General features: G+C 41.8%; 1 protein-coding gene across 2 annotated transcripts; it reads left to right on the plus strand.

The window, feature by feature from the left end:
* Window positions 1-457: 457 nt before the first annotated feature.
* Window positions 458-21,187, plus strand: LOC133640617 (gastrula zinc finger protein XlCGF57.1-like). Of its 2 annotated transcripts, none has more exons than XM_062034139.1 (2): window positions 458-873; window positions 18,768-21,187. In XM_062034139.1, the coding sequence occupies exons 1-2, from the start codon at window positions 750-752 to the stop codon at window positions 20,462-20,464; spliced, it is 1,821 nt and encodes a 606-aa protein (XP_061890123.1). In that variant the 5' UTR covers window positions 458-749; the 3' UTR covers window positions 20,465-21,187. The 2 variants fall into 2 exon arrangements, with proteins under 2 accessions (XP_061890123.1, XP_061890124.1); XM_062034140.1 differs by lacking the exon at window positions 458-873 and adding an exon at window positions 18,288-18,308.
* The last annotated feature ends 719 nt before the right edge of the window (window positions 21,188-21,906 follow it).

A 21,906-nucleotide genomic window follows, 5' to 3' on the forward strand; every position in this document is an offset into this window, starting at 1 on the left:
GCTCAGCCTGCACGGATTTTCTTTAACTTTATGTGTTGAGATAATGGGGACGTGTGTTTGTTTTCATGTGGCTTGAGTCAACATTAGCCGTTAGCTTGGAGAATGAATGGAGAACGGATGCCAATGGCATGAAACATATTCCCGCGACGGGGGGAGAATCACTCGCGGCATTGGGGCAAGCTGAGTTTAACGAAATGAATCACTGAGTGATTCATGTCGTTAATCCGCGGTGAACGAATCGTTCGCTCAGTCCCTCCCCCCGCCCTTGGCTGCGTCGTTCGCCGACGTCGAGGGTTCAGTGAGTCACAGAATGCGCCAGTTCCACTCATACCGGCATGGTCGCGGCGGAGCTCAACTGAACTGAGAAAGGAACGAATCAGTTCATGAAGTGATTCGGTTCAGTACGTTCACTCAAAAGATTCGTTCTTTCGAACGAATCGTTCGCGAACGACACAACACTACAGCAAAGTCCTCCTTTACTCCAAAAACGCTTCTAAGCCTCGGCACATCTCCTCACATCGCTACTAACTACACTTTATTCATCCTCCGTGTCAGGATAAACTCCACTCGTCTCAGTAAACTTTGGAGATTATTAGGCCCGCTTAGCTTGCTAGTTGTTTTAGCGCGCTAGTTAGCTTAGCATGCTAGTTAGCTTAGCTTGTTAGCTGCTAACAAAGAGACGCGGATTTGATCAACACATCGCTTAGTTAAGATCAAGTGTGAGTGTAAAGTGTTGTGATTGTGTGAAAATGTGCGAAAGAACGATAGCAGAGTACAAAGAGGAACTTTCTCGAACAAAAGAAGAGAACAAAAGACTACGTCAACTACTGGAGGCTGTTTTCAAGAAACCTCAAGTTGTGTTACACAGAACAGGTTTGTTTACTTCTTACTCTCACATGTTTACTAAATTTATATTCCATCATTAACATGAACATGACGTGTTAGACTAATTTTGATTAATAGGTGTACTCAGACACATGATTGTTATTGTGTTATTAATGTGATTATCAGACAGCAGTCCTTTCCATTAGATAATGTTCAAATATAGGTGATTTGGCACACTTATAATTAAAATAACAAAAATAATGTTGTTTTTCATCAGATATATGCCAGTATTATATATGTGGATGGGGGCCCTGCTTTGGAAATAATGTGTACCCCTTTCAGAGATCACATTTAGTTCCACTTCAAACATTCACATGATCCACAATGAGATGAGATGGTATAACGTGAACAGTTCTGGAACTTTCTAACTCGGGGGGGAACAAACATGATCTTGTTGGAAGCGCGATGTATGAGCAGACGCCGTTTGGGTATAACAAAATGGTGTCTGCCAATGTAGTTTACAATGTCACTACGTCAGTAGATGTCAAACTTTTTTATTCAAGTAAAGATTGCAATAAGATTATGTGTATTTACATGTCCATGGTTTAATAGTATTGTTGATTTTATGTATATCCTTCCAGTCAGTGGTTTATTTATTTTGTTTCTATCTGCAGTTAAGCCCTATGCTATCACGTTAGCGCCGTAGCTAAAGTGTTTCACCGATGTATTGTCGTCAAGATAAAAGTCACTGTGAATGTCCATTTCGCGTTCTCGACTCTCATTTTCAAGAGGATATAGTATCCGAGGTGGTTTAAAATACAAATCCTTGATCCACAATAGAAAAAGGAGAAAGTGTGGAATCCAATGAACCCTTGTACCTAAATTACGGTCAGAGCAAAAAAAAGATACACCCTGCACTGCACTGTAGTCCTTCACTCTCAATTTCCTCATCCACAAATCTTTCATCCTCGCTCAAATTAATGGGGTAATCGTCGCTTTCTCGGTCCGAATCTCTCTCGCTGCATTGTAAACAATGGGGAATTGTGAGGAGTCCTTCCTCTGGTGACGTCACGCTACTTCCGGTACAGGCAAGGCTTTTTTTATCAGCGAGCAAAAGTTGCGAACTTTATCGTCTATGTTCTCTACTAAATCCTTTCAGCAAAAATATGGCAATATCGCGAAATGATCAAGTATGACACATAGAATGAATCTGCTATCCCCGTTTAAATAAAAAACATTCATTTCAGTAGGCCTTTAAACTTTCCTTTGCACAAAAAGAAGCAGAAATGCTAAAACAGCAAGCGGAAATACAAGCTAATCTGCTCCTGTTAAAATCAGCAAAAGCCGCTGAAGCAGCAGCAGCTGAAGCACATGTTTTAGACATATCAGCTCAAGAAGAAAGTGATATCCAAAGAAGCCAATTTGAATTTAATATGCCAGTACTAAGCCCAGTAGAACGCACTAAAGAGTTTGTGGAGCAACTGTCAGAGGCATCTCATGGCCAACACTCACTCCATTCTTGAAATCAGCCAATACTGACTGACCTCTTCCTCAGCGCGCCAGCAGACAATGGACAACGATGAAGATGTTAAGGTCAACACAACGGCTAATAAACAAGAGATGGATAATGTAAAGTACCTTCACAAGGAATGATGCAACTCAAAGGATAGATTCTTCATATCCAAAATCATTCCACCATACCCAGCCTCATCACTTTTCCGCACAAGGAGCAACTTCCTTCGACAATCGTGGTGCATCAGACCTGGCTAAATATCTACTACATAAAGAGATGGTTAGCTCTGGTCTTCTCAAGTTTGATGACCAACCACAAAATTACTGTGCCTGGAAGGCATCATTCATCGGCTCCACAAGGGACCTAGATCTCAGTGCACGCGAGGAATTGGATATGCTGGCTAAATGGCTTGGACCTCAATCAGCAGAACAAGCTAAGAGATTAAGAGTTGTGTACATACATAATGCAGAAGCTGGGGTCGAAATGGTGTGGCAGAGGCTAGAGGAGTCATACGGTGCACCTGAAATAATTGAGCATGCTTTACTTAAAAAACTTGAGAACTTCCCAAATATCTCAAACACAGACAACCAAAGACTGAGAGAGTTCGGGGACCTTCTTCTTGAGTTGGACGCAGCAAAGTCAAATGAACTCTTACCCGGTCTTCTTCATCTTGACACAGCTCATGGCATTAGTCCCATCCTGATCAAGCTACCATATCGTCTCCAAGAAAAATGGGTTAGTGCAGGCTCAGCATACAAAAGGGACAAAAAGGTGGCTTATCCACCATTTCACTTCTTTGTGAACTTCATTATGGAAGAAGCTAGGATCCGCAATGATCCCAGCTTTGCATGTGTCACCAGTGGTAGCGTAACTAATGCTAGACAAGAACGACTTCAACCGAATTACAGGACACCAGTGTCCGTAAAGAAAACTGAAGTGGCGACAGTACTTGAAGCTAAGTACAACTTCCAAGAAAATAAATCTGAAGACCCAGATAAAATATGTCCTATCCACAATAAGCCTCACCCTCTACGTAAATGCCGTGGCTTCCGAAACAAACCACTCGAAGAAAGAAAGGCTTATCTGAAAGAGTGAAGTGAAGTGAATTACATTCATATAGCGCTTTTTCTCAAGTGACTCAAAGCGCTTTACATAGTGAAACCCAATATCTAAGTTACATTTAAATCAGTGTGGGTGGCACTGGGAGCAGGTGGGTAAAGTGTCTTGCCCAAGGACACAACGGCAGTGACTAGGATGGCGGAAGCGGGGATCGAACCTGCAACCCTCAAGTTGCTGGCACAGCCGCTCTACCAATCAAGCTGTACCGCAACACAACTGTTATCGATGTTGCACAGCTACGAGACACATGGCGAAGGATTGTGAAAAAGCCTTGCAATGTAAAGAGTGTGACAGCACTAGGCACATAACAGCGCTTCACCCTGGTCCACCACCAACAACAGAGAACTCCCCAGTGAAGGAAGATCAAGGCGGGGAGAATAATGTAATATTAATAAAATAATAGTAATAGAATAATCTCATCCCATCAGTGACATCAAAGTGTACTGAGATCTATGGCAATTCAGTGACTCCAAAATCCTGTTCCAAAATGTGTTTAGTCAGAGCATACCCTGCTGGCCAAAGAGAGAAGGCTGTCAAAATGTTTGCAGTCCTGGATGAGCAAAGTAACCGATCCCTAGCTAAAACAGATTTCTTCAATCTCTTCGGCATCAAATCAGATTCAGCACCATACACACTGAGGACATGTTCTGGAGTAATGGAGACAGCAGGAAGACGTGCATGCAACTTCATTATAGAGTCATTGGACATGCAAACCACAGTACCTCTCCCCACACTTATAGAATGCGACATGATGCCCGATGACAGATCGGCGATCCCATCACCAGAGATTATTCAGCATCATCCTCATCTAGCTCCACTGGCAGGAAAGATACCAACAGTTGACCCCAATGCAGCAATTTTGCTTTTACTCGGAAGAGATATCATCCAAGTGCATAAAGTAAGGGAGCAGTACAATGGACCTGACGAGGCACCTTATGCACAACGTCTTGACCTAGGGTGGGTCATAGTCGGGGAAGTATGTCTTAGAGGAGCTCATAAGCCAGCAAACATCAACGTCTTCAGGACGAATAGAAACATTTCTAAGTCCATGTTCTCTGTCGGTGAAAAGTTCAGCAGCCCTAATCCGTGCCATGGTCTGCAACCCCCCAAACATCTGGAGGAGATGGACAACCTCGGCAGCCAAGTTTTTGAAAAAGCTAAGAATGATAATAAACCAGGTTTGTCTCCTGATGGTCAAGCATTCCTTGACATTATGAACAGAGAAGTATACAAAGATGAGTCAAAGACTTGGGTTGCCCCGTTACCCTTTCGATCACCCCGTCGCCACCTCTCAAACAATCGGGAGCAAGCATCAAAGCGTCGTTCATCCCTTTATCATACGCAGAAGAGAGGCGTCATATCTGCACCGCCAGGAGACTTCAATGTGAAAGACATCCACTCAAGACAATGGCGGAAAGTCCAACTTCTCTCTGATAGATTCTGGAAGCGATGGAAACAAGAATACCTGTCAACCATACAACCTAGGAGAAAATGGTATGCAGAAAGGCCTAACCTGCAAGTTGGAGACCTAGTACTACTGAAAGACGGCCAGGTGAGAAGAAATGAATGGCCCACTGGACTCATGGTCAAGTCTATCAACAGCCATGACAACAAATAAAGAAAAGTATCAATCAATCAATCAATGTTTATTTATATAACCCTAAATCACAAGTGTCTCAAAGGGCTGTACAAGCCACAACGACATCCTCGGTACAGAGCCCACATACGGGCAAGGAAAAACTCACCCCAGTGGGACGTCGGTGAATGACTATGAGAAACCTTGGAGAGGACCGCATATGTGGGTAACCCCCCCCCCCCCCCCTCTAGGGGAGACCGAAAGCAACGGATGTCGAGTGGGTCCGACATAACATTGTGAAAGTCCAGTCCACAGTGGATCCAACACATCAGCGGGAGTCCAGTCCACAGCGGGGCCAACAGGAAACCATCCCGAGCGGAGACGGGTCAGCAGCGCAGAGATGTCCCCAACCGATGCACAGGCTAGTGGTCCACCCGGGGTCCCGACTCTGGACAGCCAGCACTTCATCCATGGCCACCGGACCTATGCAACTCCCCCTCGCAAGGGACAGGGGAGAAGAGGAGAGAAGAAAAGAAACGGCAGATCAACTGGTCTAAAAAAGGGGGGTCTATTTAAAGGCTAGATTATACAAATGAGTTTTAAGATGGGACTTAAATGCTTCTACTGAGGTAGCATCTCTAACTGTTACCGGGAGGGCATTCCAGAGTACTGGAGCCCGAATAGAAAACGCTCTATAGCCCGCAGACTTTTTTTTGGCTCTGGGAATCACTAATAAGCCGGAGTTCTTTGAACGCAGATTTCTTGTCGGGACATATGGTACAATACAATCGGCGAGATAGGCTGGAGCTAAACCGTGTAGTATTTTATACGTAAGTAGTAAAACCTTAAAGTCACATCTTAAGTGCACAGGAAGCCAGTGCAAGTGAGCCAGTATAGGCGTAATATGATCAAACTTTCTTGTTTTTGTCAAAAGCCTTGCAGCCGCATTTTGTACCAACTGTAATCTTTTAATGCTAGACATAGGGAGACCCGAAAATAATACGTTACAGTAATCGAGACGAGACGTAACGAACGCATGAATAATGATCTCAGCGTCGCTAGTGGACAAGATGGAACGAATTTTAGCGATATTACGGAGATGAAAGAAGGCCGTTTTAGTAACACTCTTAATGTGTGACTCAAACGAGAGTGTTGGGTCGAAGATAATACCCAGATTCTTTACCGAGTCGCCTTGTTTAATTGTTTGGTTGTCAAATGTTAAAGGCCTACTGAAATGAATTTTTTTTATTCAAACGGGGATAGCAGATCTATTCTATGTGTCATACTTGATCATTTCGCGATATTGCCATATTTTTGCTGAAAGGATTTAGTATAGAACAACGACGATAAAGATTGCAACTTTTGGTATCTGATAAAAAAAAGGCTTGCCCCTACCGGAAGTAGCGTGACGTAGTCAGTTGAACATATACGCAAAGTTCCCTATTGTTTACAATGATGGCCGCATGAAGTGAGAGAGATTCGGACCGAGAAAGCGACAATTTCCCCATTAATTTGAGCGAGGATGAAAGATTTGTGGATGAGTAAAGTGCAAGTGAAGGACTAGTGGGGAGTTGAAGCTATTCAGATAGGGAAGATGCTGTGAGAGCCGGGGGTGACCTGATATTCAGCTGGGAATGACTACAACAGTAAATAAACACAAGACATATATATACTCTATTAGCCACAACACAACCAGGCTTATATTTAATATGCCACAAATTAATCCTGCATAAAAACACCTGCGTGTTTGTTACGCTAGCTCCTAGCTCCTCTGCTAGCTCCTAGCTCCATAGAACACGCCAATACAATTCAAACACCTGATCAACACACACAATCACTCAGCCCAAAAGACCGTTCACCTAACCCAAGGTTCATAAAGCTTATATATTTTTAAAAAGTTACGTACGTGACGCGCACATACGGTCAAGCTATCAAATGTTTAGCAGCCAAGGCTGCATACTCACGGTACCTGATATTCAGCTGGGAATGACTACAACAGTAAATAAACACAAGACATATATATACTCTATTAGCCACAACACAACCAGGCTTATATTTAATATGCCACAAATTAATCCTGCATAATAACACCTGCGTGTTTGTTATGCTAGCTCCTAGCTCCTATGCTAGCTCCTAGCTCCATAGAACACGCCAATACAATTCAAACACCTGATCAACACACACAATCACTCAGCCCAAAAGACCGTTCACCTAACCCAAGGTTCATAAAGCTTATATATTTTAAAAAAGTTACGTACATACGCAAAAAAAAGTTGCGCACATACGGTCAAGCGATCAAATGTTTAGAAGCCAAAGCTGCATACTCACAGTAGCACGTCTGCGTCTTTGTCATCCAAATCAAAGTAATCCTGGTAAGAGTCTGTGTTGTCCCAGTTCTCTACAGGCGTCTGTGTATCGAAGTCAAAAGTCCTCCTGGTTAGAGTCTCTGTTATCCGAGTTCTTCCATCTTGACTGCATCTTCCGGGAATGTAAACAAAGAAGCGCCGGCTGTGTACTGTTGTTGCTGACTACGTTCGAAAAATACGTCCATTTCGCACCGACAACTTTCTTCTTTGCTTGCTCAGCTTCCTTCTCCATAATGCAATGAACATGATTGCAACAGATTCACGAACACAGATGTCCAGAATACTGTGGAATTATGAAATGAAAACAGAGCTTTTTCGTATTGGCTTCAATGTGGAAGGCATATCCGTGTTCCCCGGGTTACGTCACGCGCATACGGCATCCTCAGAGGCGTTTCGAACCGGAAGTTTAGCGGCAAATTTAAAATGTCACTTTATAAGTTAACCCGGCCGTATTGGCATGTGTTATAATGTTAAGATTTCATCATTGATATATAAACTATCAGACTGCGTGGTCGGTAGTAGTGGGTTTCAGTAGGCCTTTAAGGTGGTATTATTAAATAGATGTTGGTGTCTAGCAGGACCGATAATCAGCATTTCCGTTTTCTTAGCGTTGAGTTGCAAAAAGTTAGCGGACATCCATTGTTTAATTTCATTAAGACACGCCTCCAGCTGACTACAGTCCGGCGTGTTGGTCAGCTTTAGGGGCATGTACAGTTGAGTGTCATCAGCATAACAGTGAAAGCTAACACCGTACTTGCGTATGATGTCACCTAGCGGCAGCATGTAAATACTAAAGAGTGCAGGGCCAAGAACCGAACCCTGGGGAACTCCGCACGTTACCTTGACATAGTCCGAGGTCACATTGTTATGGGAGACGCACTGCATCCTGTCAGTAAGATAAGAGTTAAACCAAGACAAGGCTAAGTCTGACATACCAATACGTGTTTTGATACGCTCTAATAAAATATTATGATCGACGGTATCGAAAGCGGCGCTAAGATCAAGAAGCAGCAACATAGATGACGCATCAGAATCCATCGTTAGCAATAGATCATTAGTCATTTTTGCGAGGGCTGTCTCCGTAGAGTGATTTGCCCTGAAACCGGATTGAAAAGGTTCACAGAGATTGTTAGTCACTAAGTGTTCATTTAGCTGCTGTGCAACAATTTTTTCGAGAATTTTGGAAATAAACGGAAGGTGGGAGACCGGTCGGTAGTTTACCATGAGGTCAGGATCGAGGTTAGGTCTTTTGAGCAGAGGATGAATAACCGCTTTTTTGAATACTAGGGGAACAGTGCCGGAGGAAAGTGATAAGTTTATAATATTTAACACTGATGGACCTAATAATACAAACAGTTCCTTGATAAGTTTCCCAGGAAGTGGGTCAGGTAAACATGTTGTTTGTTTTATCCCACTTACACGCTGTAATAATTCCTCTAATGTTATTTCATCAAAAATAGAGAGACTATTTTGGAGGGCAGTGTCCGTCGTATATACAGTCGTATTTGTGTTAATAGAACCCAGTTGTAGCTGGGATGCGTTGTCTTTAATCTCCTTTCTAATGAGTTCAATTTTCTTATTAAAGAAATTCATAAAGTCATCTGCCGAGTGGGTGGAGCTACTGGGAGGAGTCCCTTGTTGGGTTAGCGATGCTACTGTACTAAACAGAAATTTAGGATCGTTTTTGTTGAGGCGGATGAGATTTGAGTAGTATTTAGCTTTAGCTAAGGTAAGCATGCGTTTATAGGTTATTAAACTATCACTCCATGCTTGATGGAAAACCTCAAGTTTAGTCACGCGCCATTTGCGTTCCAGTTTTCTACATGATAATTTATGAGCTCTAATTTCTTCTGTAAACCATGGGGTGCGCCTTTTAGGGGCCCTTTTTTGCTTTAGCGGTGCTATACTATCAATAATTTCGCGCAAGGCATCGTCAAAGTTGTTAGTGAGGTTATCAATAGAGCCGACATAATTTGGGAATGGTGCCATTACCGAAGGCAGTAGGTCAGCAAGAGTCATCGTTGTGGCAGCATTAATGTTGCGGCCGCTATAGCAGTTATTATTATTATTAGCTTGTTGACAAAGAGTCAAAACTTCAAATTTTATAAGGTAATGATCGGACATTACTTTAGTATATGGAAGTATCATAACTTTGGAGGTGGTGACACCCCTGACAAGCACTAGATCTATTGTATTACCGTTGCGATGCGTGGGTTCATGTATTATTTGTGTAAGACCACAGCTATCAATTATGGTTTGGAGCGCCACGCACTGAGGGTCCGATGGGGTATTCATATGGATATTAAAGTCCCCCATTATCATTATATTGTCGGCGTGCGTCACTAGATCAGCAACGAACTCTGATAATTCACTGATAAAGTCCGAATAGGGCCCAGGGGGGCGGTAGATAACAGCCAGGTCGAGAGGTAGCGGTGTGACAGACCTCATAGTAAGCACCTCAAACGATTTATATTTATTATTTAGGTTAGGGGTAAGGTTGAAATTTTCATTGTATATTAGTGCGACACCCCCTCCCCTTTTAAGAGGACGGGCAACATGCGCATTCGTATAGTTAGGAGGAGATGCCTCATTGAGCGCAAAAAATTCGTCCGGTTTGAGCCAGGTTTCGCTAAGACCAATGACGTTAAGATTGTTGTCTCTAATGACCTCATTAACCAATAACGCCTTGGGAGACAATGATCTTATGTTTAAAAAGCCCATATTATAGGTATTGGGCTGTTTTGACGAGTTTTTGTTAAGATTATCCGTAGTGGCAATATTAACAATGTTGCGTTTATTATGCGTAGTGCACTTTAAATAGTTTCGACCATATCTAGGAATTGATATGACGGGAATTTTCCGATTGTTTGCTTGGTGCTGCAATAGACTGGACATATCATAATTTGCCACCTCAGTAGAATGCATGTCCACCTCTGACACAAACACAACAGAAAAAACATTATGTGAATTGTGTATTATTCTAAGAGAATTGCTATGCGTACATGGATTATCCAGCCTGGCGTTGGCTAGTTCTAGCTTAACTGACTCCTCACCCGGACTAACAGACATTGTAATTGCCTGTGACCGGGCTTGCTCTAGTGTAGTCAGTCAAGTGAGACTTAAATAGTAGTCTATGTTTCTAGACAGGATGATGGCGCCTTCCTGGTTAGGGTGAAGGCCGTCTCTCATCAGCAAGCCTGGTTTGCCCCAGAAAGAGGGCCAGTTATCAATAAACGTTAGTCCCTGCTCCCTACAGTAGTTAGCCAGCCACTTGTTAAGCGAGACTAATCTGCTATATCTCTCATCATTGCCTCTCGCAGGCAGGGGGCCAGAGACAATTACTCGATGCCTGGACATCTTTCTGGCGAGATCACAAGTCCTGGCTATGTTTCTCTTTGTAATCTCTGACTGTCTCATTCTAGTGTCATTGGAGCCAACGTGTACAACTATATTCGCATAATTAGTGGTGCGATTAGCCTGTCGTACGTGTTTACTAGGCCTGTTGCGAGTTAGCTCCCTAAGATTAGCTTCAATGTCAGGTGCTCTGGCCCCGGGGATACACTTTATTGTGGCTGGTTTGCTAAGCTTTATGTTTCGGGTGATGGAGTCCCCTATGACTAAGGTGTGGTGCCCGGTAGACTGGGGTGTAGGACTAGCTAAAGAGCTAAATCTATTATGCGTCTCAACCGGTACACCGTAGCTTGTAGGCCGCTTAGGACTGCTACAAGCTGGGCTAGTTAGCTCGCTACAGCTAACGCTAGCAGATGTGTCCGCAACATCTAAAGTTACGACATTACTCTGCTCTAACTGGCGGACACGGCCCTCTAGCAGAGCCAACCTCTCCGTGAGTATGGTGCAAGACGCGCAGGAAGCCATTACTCACAGTGTTTTCTGTCACCGAGTGAAGTTCCTGCTGTCCTCAGGGAAGTGGTCGCGGTCTGCGGGAGTAGCTTCCTACTGACCGGCGCTGCCTTTCTCCGCGCTAGCTTAGCAGCTAGCTAGCTGAGGAAAGGGTGGTGGGACAGAGATCGGGTGATTTGCAAGTTAAATAGTGCCACTAAATATGTTTGAGAAGTGATAAAGAAAGCTGTAGAACAGTTAAAAGCACACAGATAGAGCGATACTTAGCTTTTTCGCAACAGCGCACGGTGAACCGGAAGCTGTATAAGCTGTAAAAAGACTAAAAGCACAGCGGGCTTCACAGAGACATAATGCAGCATTCTCTTCAACATCCAGTGGTAAACAGCACACCATGGAGCATTCAAAAGAAGACGTAAGCGAACATGAAAGAAGTTCAAGATCGTCACATTCATCTCACTCAAGTCGGATGACGTCAGTGAGCGTTGCTGCTGCAAAAGCACGTGCTAAAGCAGAACGTGCACGTGTTAAAGGCCTACTGAAAGCCACTACTACCGACCACGCAGTCTGATAGTTTATATATCAATGATGAAATTTTAACATTGCAACACATGCCAATACGACCGGGTTAACTTATAAAGTGCAGTTTTAAATTTCCCGCTAAACTTCCGGTTGAAAACGTCTATGTATGATGACGTATGCGCGTGACGTGACTAGTTAAACAAAAGTATTCGGAGCCCATTGAATCCAATACAAAACCGCTCTGTTTTCATTTCATAATTCCACAGTATTCTGGACATCTGTGTTGGTGAATCTTTTGCAATTTGTTTAATGAACAATAGAGACTGCAAAGAAGAAAGTTGTAGGTGGGATCGGTGTATTAGCGGCGGACTACAGCAACACAACCAGGAAGACTTTGTTGGATAGCAGACGCGCTAGCCGACGCTAGCAAGTTCGCTCTAGCCGCTGACCGCACGGATGATCGGGTGAAGTCCTTCGTCCTTCCGTCGATCGCTGGAACGCAGGTGAGCACGGGTGTTGATGTGCAGATGAGGGCTGGCTGGTGTAGGTGGAGCGCTAATGTTTTTATCATAGCTCTGTGAGGTCCCGTTGCTAAGTTAGCTTCAATGGCGTCGTTAGCAACAGCATTTTTAAGCTTCGCCAAGCTGGAAAGCATTAACCGTGTATTTACATGTACATGGTTTAATAGTATTGTTGATTTTCTGTCTATCCTTCCAGTCAGTGATTTATTTATTTTGTTTCTATCTGCAGTTAAGCCCAATGCTATCACGTTCGCTCTGTAGCTAAAATGTTTCACCGATGTATTGTCGTGGAGATAAAAGTCACTGTGAATGTCCATTTCGCGTTCTCGACTCTCATTTTCAAGAGGATATAGTATCCGAGGTGGTTTAAAATACAAATCCGTGATCCACAATAGAAAAAGGAGAAAGTGTGGAATCCAATGAACCCTTGAACCTAAGTTACGGTCAGAGCGAAAAAAGATACACCCTGCATTGCACTGTAGTCCTTCACTCTCACTTTCCTCATCCACAAATCTTTCATCCTCGCTCAAATTAATGGGGTAATCGTCGCTTTCTCAGTCCGAATCTCTCTCGCTGCATTGTAAACCTCTGGTGACGTCACGCTACTTCCGGTACAGGCAAGGCTTTTTTTATCAGCGAGCAAAAGTTGCGAACTTTATCGTCGATGTTCTCTACTAAATCCTTTCAGCAAAAATATGGCAATATCGCGAAATGATCAAGTATGACACATAGAATGGATCTGCTATCCCCGTTTAAATAAAAAACATTCATTTCAGTAGGCCTTTAAACTTTCCTTTGCACAAAAAGAAGCAGAAATGCTAAAACAGCAAGCGGAAATACAAGCTAATCTGCTCCTGTTAAAATCAGCAAAAGCCGCTGAAGCAGCAGCAGCTGAAGCACATGTTTTAGACATATCAGCTCAAGAAGAAAGTGATATCCAAAGAAGCCAATTTGAATTTAATATGCCAGTACTAAGCCCAGTAGAAGCACTAAAGAGTTTGTGGAGCAACTGTCAGAGGCATCTCATGGCCAACACTCACTCCATTCTTGAAATCAGCCAATACTGACTGACCTCTTCCTCAGCGCGCCAGCAGACAATGGACAACCATGAAGATGTTAAGGTCAACACAACGGCTAATAAACAAGAGATGGATAATGTAAAGTACCATGTGCCCAATTACCTACCTGTCCAGCACCACAAACAACCACATCGGGGAGACGTGGGGACTCCACCGCTTCGTATTACTGCAAGTCCATCAAAAGACACCTTCACAAGGAATGATGCAACTCAAAGGATAGATTCTTCATATCAAAAATCATTCCACCATACCCAGCCTCGTCACTTTTCCGCACAAGGAGCAACTTCCTTCGACAATCGGGGTGCATCAGACCTGGCTAAATACCTAATGCGTAAAGAGATGGTTAGCTCTGGTCTTCTCAAGTTTGATGACCAACCACAAAATTACTGTGCCTGGAAGGCATCATTCATGGGCTCCACAAGGGACCTAGATCTCAGTGCACGCCAGGAATTGGATATGCTGGCTAAATGGCTTGGACCTCAATCAGCAGAACAAGTTAAGAGATTAAGAGTTGTGTACATACATAATGCAGAAGCTGGGTTCGAAATGGTGTGGCAGAGGCTAGAGGAGTCATACGGTGCACCTGAAATAATTGAACATGCTTTACTTAAAAAACTTGAGAACTTCCCAAATATCTCAAACACAGACAACCAAAGACTGAGAGAGTTCGGGGACCTTCTTCTTGAGTTGGACGCAGCAAAGTCAAATGAACTCTTACCCGGTCTTCTTCATCTTGACACAGCTCATGGCATTAGTCCCATCCTGATCAAGCTACCATATCGTCTCCAAGAAAAATGGGTTAGTGCAGGCTCAGCATACAAAAGGGACAAAAAGGTGGCTTATCCACCATTTCACTTCTTTGTGAACTTCATTATGGAAGAAGCTAGGATCCGCAATGATCCCAGCTTTGCATGTGTCACCAGTGGTAGCGTAACTAATGCTAGACAAGAACGACTTCAACCGAATTACAGGACACCAGTGTCCGTAAAGAAAACTGAAGTGGCGACAGTACTTGAAGCTAAGTACAACTTCCAAGAAAATAAATCTGAAGACCCAGATAAAATATGTCCCATCCACAATAAGCCTCACCCTCTACGTAAATGCCGTGGCTTCCGAAACAAACCACTCGAAGAAAGAAAGGCTTATCTGAAAGAGCAACACAACTGTTATCGATTTTGCGCATCTACGAGACACATGGCGAAGGATTGTGAAAAAGCCGTGCAATGTAAAGAGCGTGACAGCACTAGGCACATAACAGCGCTTCACCCTGGTCCACCACCAACAACAGAGAACTCCCCAGTGAAGGAAGATCAAGGCGGGGAGAATAATGAAGATCTCATCCCATCAGTGACATCAAAGTGTACTGAGATCTATGGCAATTCAGTGACTCCAAAATCCTGTTCCAAAATGTGTTTAGTCAGAGCATACCCTGCTGGCCAAAGAGAGAAGGCTGTCAAAATGTTTGCAGTCCTTGATGAGCAAAGTAACCGATCCCTAGCTAAAACAGATTTCTTCTATCTCTTCGGCATCAAATCAGATTCAGCACCATACACACTGAGGACATGTTCTGGAGTAATGGAGACAGCAGGAAGACGTGCATGCAACTTCATTATAGAGTCATTGGACATGCAAACCACAGTACCTCTCCCCACACTTATAGAATGCGACATGATGCCCGATGACAGATCGGCGATCCCATCACCAGAGATTATTCAGCATCATCCTCATCTAGCTCCACTGGCAGGAAAGATACCAGCAGTTGACCCCAATGCAGCAATTTTGCTTTTACTCGGAAGAGAAATCATCCAAGTGCATAAAGTAAGGGAGCAGTACAATGGACCTGACGAGGCACCTTATGCACAACGTCTTGACCTAGGGTGGGTCATAGTCGGGGAAGTATGTCTTGGAGGAGCTCATAAGCCAGCAAACATCAACGTCTTCAGGACTAATAGAAACATTTCTAAGTCCATGTTCTCTGTCGGTGAAAAGTTCAGCAGCCCTAATCCGTGCCATGGTCTGCAACCCCCCAAACATCTGGAGGAGATGGACAACCTCGGCAGCCAAGTTTTTGAAAAAGCTAAGAATGATAATAAACCAGGTTTGTCTCCTGATGGTCAAGCATTCCTTGACATTATGAACAGAGAAGTATACAAAGATGAGTCAAAGACTTGGGTTGCCCCGTTACCCTTTCGATCACCTCGTCGCCACCTCTCAAACAATCGGGAGCAAGCATCAAAGCGTCGTTCATCCCTTTATCATACGCAGAAGAGAGGCGTCATATCTGCACCGCCAGGAGACTTCAATGTGAAAGACATCCACTCAAGACAATGGCGGAAAGTCCAACTTCTCTCTGATAGATTCTGGAAGCGATGGAAACAAGAATACCTGTCAACCATACAACCTAGGAGAAAATGGTATGCAGAAAGGCCTAACCTGCAAGTTGGAGACCTAGTACTACTGAAAGACGGCCAGGTGAGAAGAAATGAATGGCCCACTGGACTCATGGTCAAGTCTATCAACAGCCATGACAACAAATAAAGAAAAGTAGACGTCAAGATCATCCGACAAGGTACTCCAAGAATCTACACTAGACCTGTATCAGAGGTCGTGTTGCTCCTCCGTAAAGAGACTGTATAGTGGTATAAAACATTATACCAGGTGGGGAGTGTTGTGCCCGTTTGATTGAGGACTATTACTGACACCTTGTGGCGATGGGAAATGCTGCGCGTCATTAGTTTTGGCACTTCCGGTTTACGACGTTAGTCCAGTTTATGAGACAATGAGAGTCAGACAAGTTGTGTTAGCTCTTACAAGCCTTGGAAAAGATAAGTCTTTTTACAATAAAAAATAAAAGTCCAGTGCAAGACAAAGCAAGATCAACAACAATAAAGAGCCTAAATGGATTCATCTGCTTTGGAACTTTATGAGAACGTCCTGGATTGGTTGTTAGCTGTCTGCCAAGCTGTACAACCTCAACACATATAGTGAGGGCAGAACAACATACACACAAACATTATTATAGGACATACACACAAACATTATTGTAGGACATACACACAATAAACATGATTACAGGATATACAAACAATCAATCAATCAATGTTTATTTATATAGCCCTAAATCACAAGTGTCTCAAAGGGCTGTACAAGCCACAACGACATCCTCGGTACAGAGCCCACATACGGGCAAGGAAAAACTCACCCCAGTGGGACAGTGAAACAATAAACATTATTATAAACAAACATTATTTTCTTTCGAGGCAGGGGCTCCAAAGCATCCATGCATATATATATATATATATATATATATATATATATATATATATATATATATATATATATATATATATATATATATATATATATATATATATATATACATATACATATATATATATATATATATATATATATATATATATATATATATATATATATATACATATATATATATATGGATGCTGTATCGGGACAGATCCATTAAGAGTTAGAGCAGAAATATGTCATGTCAAACATATAACACCTTTGTGACATGAAAAAAACACAATTAAATCATGGCGTTTACTTTTTGATATTAATATAAAACTCAAAGCAGTTTGGCTAATGAAGATGAAGTCTAATAAACAAGCTTTGTTCTTCTCCAACAACGCCTCCTTGTAGTTCAGTGCAACAGTTTGGCCAACAAAAATAAAGACTAGTGACACCTCTCACATCGAATACACAATCTTCACAGCCAGCGTTCAATTCAATGAGATGACAAAACATTTGAGCTAGTATTGATGTTAATTGAACACTGATACAGTTTGCAGTTAAATAAAGGAGAAGTGAACATCCCAGTAAAATAAACAAAAAACTTTATAAACAAGTTGCGACAACGTTCACGACACATCACCTGCTGCATGTTTCCTCACCTCATTAACTCTCAGTCACAGCAGCTGATGGACAATGTATTGAGAAAATAAAAGCAACATCAAATAGTTTTTTCCTTCGCTGTATACTTTTAGTGTGGGAACAAGTGGGCTCGTATGTGGGCTCTGTACCGAGGATGTCGTTGTGGCTTGTACAGCCCTTTGAGACACTTGTGATTTAGGGCTATATAAATAAACATTGATTGATTGATTGATTGATTGAAGTGTCTCCAATATTGTCCACACCTGTCTCCATCTAAACACAGCAGTGCGCTCTTAAATGCACGGCGGGAAGCGAGGGAAAATTACATTAACCCAAGCGCTTGGCTCCGTTTACTCCGAGGGCAAATCACCGTAGCAAAGTCCGTGTAGCTTTTCCGCCATGATTATCAAGCCAAACAACGCTAGTGCACATGTGCCTGACTTTGTGTTGCCTAAAATGTATTCATAAATGACAATTTGCTGTAATTGAAACCATTTACGTACCACTTACCGTCGGGAAATTCCCAAAGTTGTGTGGACAATGCTGAAGAAACAAGTCTATGTCAGAAAACCAACACATTTAGCTGAACTGCACCAATTTTGTCAAGAGGAGTGGTCAAAAATTCAAGCAGAAGCTTGTGGATGGCAACCAAAAGCGCCTTATTGCAGTGAAACTTGCCAAGGGACATGTAAGCAAATATTAACATTGCTGTATGTATACTTTTGACCCAGCACATTTGCTCACATTTTCAGTAGGCCCATAATAAATTCATAAAAGAAGCAAACTTCATGAATGTTTTTAGTGACCAACAAGTATGTGCTCCAATCACTCTATCACAAAAAAAATAAGAGTTGTACAAATGATTGGAAACTCAAGACAGCCATGACATGATGTTCTTTACAAGTGTATGTAAACTTTTGATCGCGACTGTATATATGCATGTTTATATATCCATCCATCCATTTTCTACCGCTTATCCCTTTCGGAGTCGCGGGGGGTGCTGGAGCCTATCTCAGCTACAATGGGGTGGAAGGCGGGGTATGTATATATATATATATATATATATATACTGTATATATGTTCAGTTTAACAGTCCAGTTGTGATTGATTGAATGTCCTGATAATTATACTGGACATTCTTTTGTAATTGCCACAAAATAACGTGTAGTATTTTGTTAATTTCTTGCCAAAAATATTTTTATTTTATAGATATTTTCAAAGCAGAATATTGTCCTTAGGGCCCCCTGGCACCTCATGGGGGACCCGTAAAATCTGTGCCTCTTAAGACGTCACTGTTGGCTTTGTACGCTCATGTTACTTCTCAACTAGTCAAAGTTGATGCTAATCGACCTGTTTCTTCTCCTGTTTACTGAATGTGAAAGCAAAAGTGAGTCCACAAATAACCGAATCGTAAAGCAGAATCGAAAATGAAATCTGAATTGGTAAAATCTTATCTATGTCGATCCCAGCATGTGTTTGTCTTCTTGTGTCCTGCAGACGTCTGTGAAAAATATCGTCCACCTGAGCAGCAGGAGGGGTCCTCCAGTATGGAGCAGAAGAGGTCACAGAACCTCCACGTGAAAGAAGAGGAGCCACAGCCCCCCCACTTTAAAGATGAAGAGGAAGAGTCACAGACTCCTCACATTGAGAATATACAGTCCCTTCACGTAAAAGAGGAACCGGAGGATCCGCAGCCCTCCTACGTCAAAGAGGAAGAAAAACAGCGGCTGTCCCCCCACTTCATAGAGGAAGACAAGAGACACCTCATCAGTGTGAAGAGTGAAGATGATGAGGTCAAAGGTGAGAGTGAGGAGAAGAGAGAGGCGGAGCTTCCAAGCAGCAGCTCAACTCAACACATGACAACAGAAGCTGATGGAGACCACTGTGGAGGATCACAAGCAGACAAGCTCTTAGCTCCACTATCAGATAGTGAGGACACAACGTCACACTCTCCTGACACTGATGATGAAGACTCTAAAGATGATAAGACATGTCACACTGACAACACACACTTCACATGTTCTCACTGTGACAAAACTTTTAAATACCCTAGTCACCTGAAATTACACATGAGAACACACACTGGAGAAAAACCTTATCTCTGCTCAGAATGTGGTAATAGTTTTGCAGTAAGTCACACTTTAAAAGTACACATGAGAACACACACTGGAGAAAAACCTATTTCATGTTCAATCTGCGGTAAAGATTTTACTCATAGGCACGATTTGAAAATACACATGAGAAAACACACTGGAGAAAAACCTTTTTCATGTTCAATCTGCGGTAAAGATTTTAGTCATAGGCACGATTTGAAAACACACATGAGAACACACACTGGAGAAAAACCTTTTTCCTGCTCAGAATGTGGTAAAAGTTTTGCAGTAAGTCACACTTTAAAAGTACACATGAGAACACACACTGGAGACAAACCTTTTTCATGTTCAATCTGCTGTAAAGATTTTACTCATAGTCAACATTTGAAAAGACACATGAGAACACACACTGGAGAAAAACCTTTTTTATGTTCAATCTGCGGTAAAGATTTTACTCATAGGTACGATTTCAAAAGACACATGAGAAAACACACTGGAGAAAAACCTTTTTCATGTTCAATCTGCGGTAAAGATTTTAGTCATAGGCACGATTTGAAAATACACATGAGAATACACACTGGAGAAAAACCTTTTTCCTGCTCAGAATGTGGTAAAGATTTTACTCAAAGGCACAATTTGAAAAGACACATGAGAAAACACACTGGAGAAAAACCTTTTTCCTGCTCAGAATGTGGTAAAAGTTTTGCAGTAAATGAAAGTTTAAAAAAACACATGAGAATACACACCGGTGAAAAACCTTTTTCGTGTTCAGTCTGCGGTAAAGATTTTACTCACAGTTCCAGTTTCAACGCACACATGAGAATACACACTGGAGGAAAACCTTTTTCCTGCTCAGAATGTGGTAAAAGTTTTGTAACAAATGTAAGTTTAAAAGTACACATGAGAACACACACTGGTGAAAAACCATACGCCTGTTCAAGCTGCAACAAAAGCTTCCGTTACCTAAACACTCTTAGAGCACACATGAGAACACACACAGGAGAGAAAGTGTTGAGTTGCAGTGTGTGTGGTGAAAGATTCTCTTCTAAGTACCAGTGTAAGAAACACAAGTGTGCTGGTGAGAACAGCAGCAGCAAATGAAGATGCAGGATTTAAAATCAACTTTCTAACAACATCAGCACATATAACATGTGTGACATCATTGTTGTGTGTGTAACACAATCTTGTTAATATGATTCTAACATTTATAGATTAGACACTTCAGATTAGTGCTTTTATTTCAGTCAAGTACATGAGTTAATATACACATTTGTGTACTTTAAAATAACAGAACAATTTGACTGAAATTGTGAGAATAAACAGTACATAAAATATGTTACATACAATAAACATTTTATGTGTAGATATTCATAGTTCACTTTTATACTTATTCATAATAGTGTTTTATATATGTTTTTTGAAATAATGAAGGGTTACATATTTTATTTTCTAATTGTAGATGATTCCATAGATGAACTCCTTTATAAGATATACATATTTGTTTTACATGTGTTCATACCTTTGCTTTTGAGTACACATAAATCCCTCTTAGTTCATATTTACTGGTTCACATCTGAAACATCTTCTGGACCACTTCTGGAAGCATATTAATATTTACTTTATACATCATTTGAGCAGTTGTGTTTTATACAAGATCATTTACTTTTAATATGTGTGACTTTTTGAATAATTTGTTGGGTCTCTATAATCCATTCTATTAATTATCTTTATTACTCTCTTGTGTAATATGAATATTGTTGTGTGATTGTTTTATATGTATGTCCCCAGACCTTTATGCAATAAACAATGTATGCTTCAACTAAAGTTGGGTACAATAAATGTAGTTAATATCTGTGGGTATGTATTTTATTCTATTTATTATAATAGTCAATTTTTTAAATGTTTTCTTTATATGACTTACATGTAGTTTCCAGCTTACTTCATCATCTAGACTAACTCAGCCTGGAGGATGTGTGTAATGTTGAGATGTATTGGAGATGACTTGGTTTGTTTGGATGTTGTCAACCTATCAATTGTCAGATCTCGCGAGAGAAACAAGCAACCAGTTAGGTTGGGTTGATATCAACATCATCAACAATTATACCATCTGAAAAAAGGACATTGTAACAGTGTAGGTCTGACTTGGTAGGATATGTACAGCGAGCAGTGAACATTAGTGAGCTCAGAAAGCATAAGAACAAGTATATACATTTGATTATTTACTATTCCGGGGAGGTGGTATGTGGTGGGGGGAGGGTGTTAGGCTAGGGTTTTAGCTGCTTGGAGGTGTTCTTTTAGTGAGGTTTTGAAGGAGGATAGAGATTCACTTTCTTTTACACCTGTTGGGAGTGCATTCCATATTGATGTGGCATAGAAGATGAGTTAAGACCTTGTTAGATCGGAATCTGGGTTTAACGTGGTTTGTTGAGCTCCCCCTGGTGTTGTGGTTATGGCGGTCATTTACGTTAAGGAAGTAGTTTGACATGTACTTCGGTATCAGGGAGGTGTAGCGGATTTTATAGACTAGGCTCAGTGCAAGTTGT

Source organism: Entelurus aequoreus, linkage group LG23 (assembly GCF_033978785.1).
Source record: "Entelurus aequoreus isolate RoL-2023_Sb linkage group LG23, RoL_Eaeq_v1.1, whole genome shotgun sequence".
In the NCBI taxonomy this organism is placed as follows: Eukaryota; Metazoa; Chordata; class Actinopteri; order Syngnathiformes; family Syngnathidae; genus Entelurus; species Entelurus aequoreus.

Excerpts from the sequence above, each read along its gene's own strand:
- LOC133640617 (XM_062034139.1), top strand. The coding sequence starts at position 750 with ATGTGCGAAAGAACGATAGCAGAGTACAAAGAGGAACTTTCTCGAACA. Across the intron at positions 874-18,767 it reads AGTTGTGTTACACAGAACAG|ACGTCTGTGAAAAATATCGT; the intron begins GTTTGTTTACTT and ends TGTGTCCTGCAG.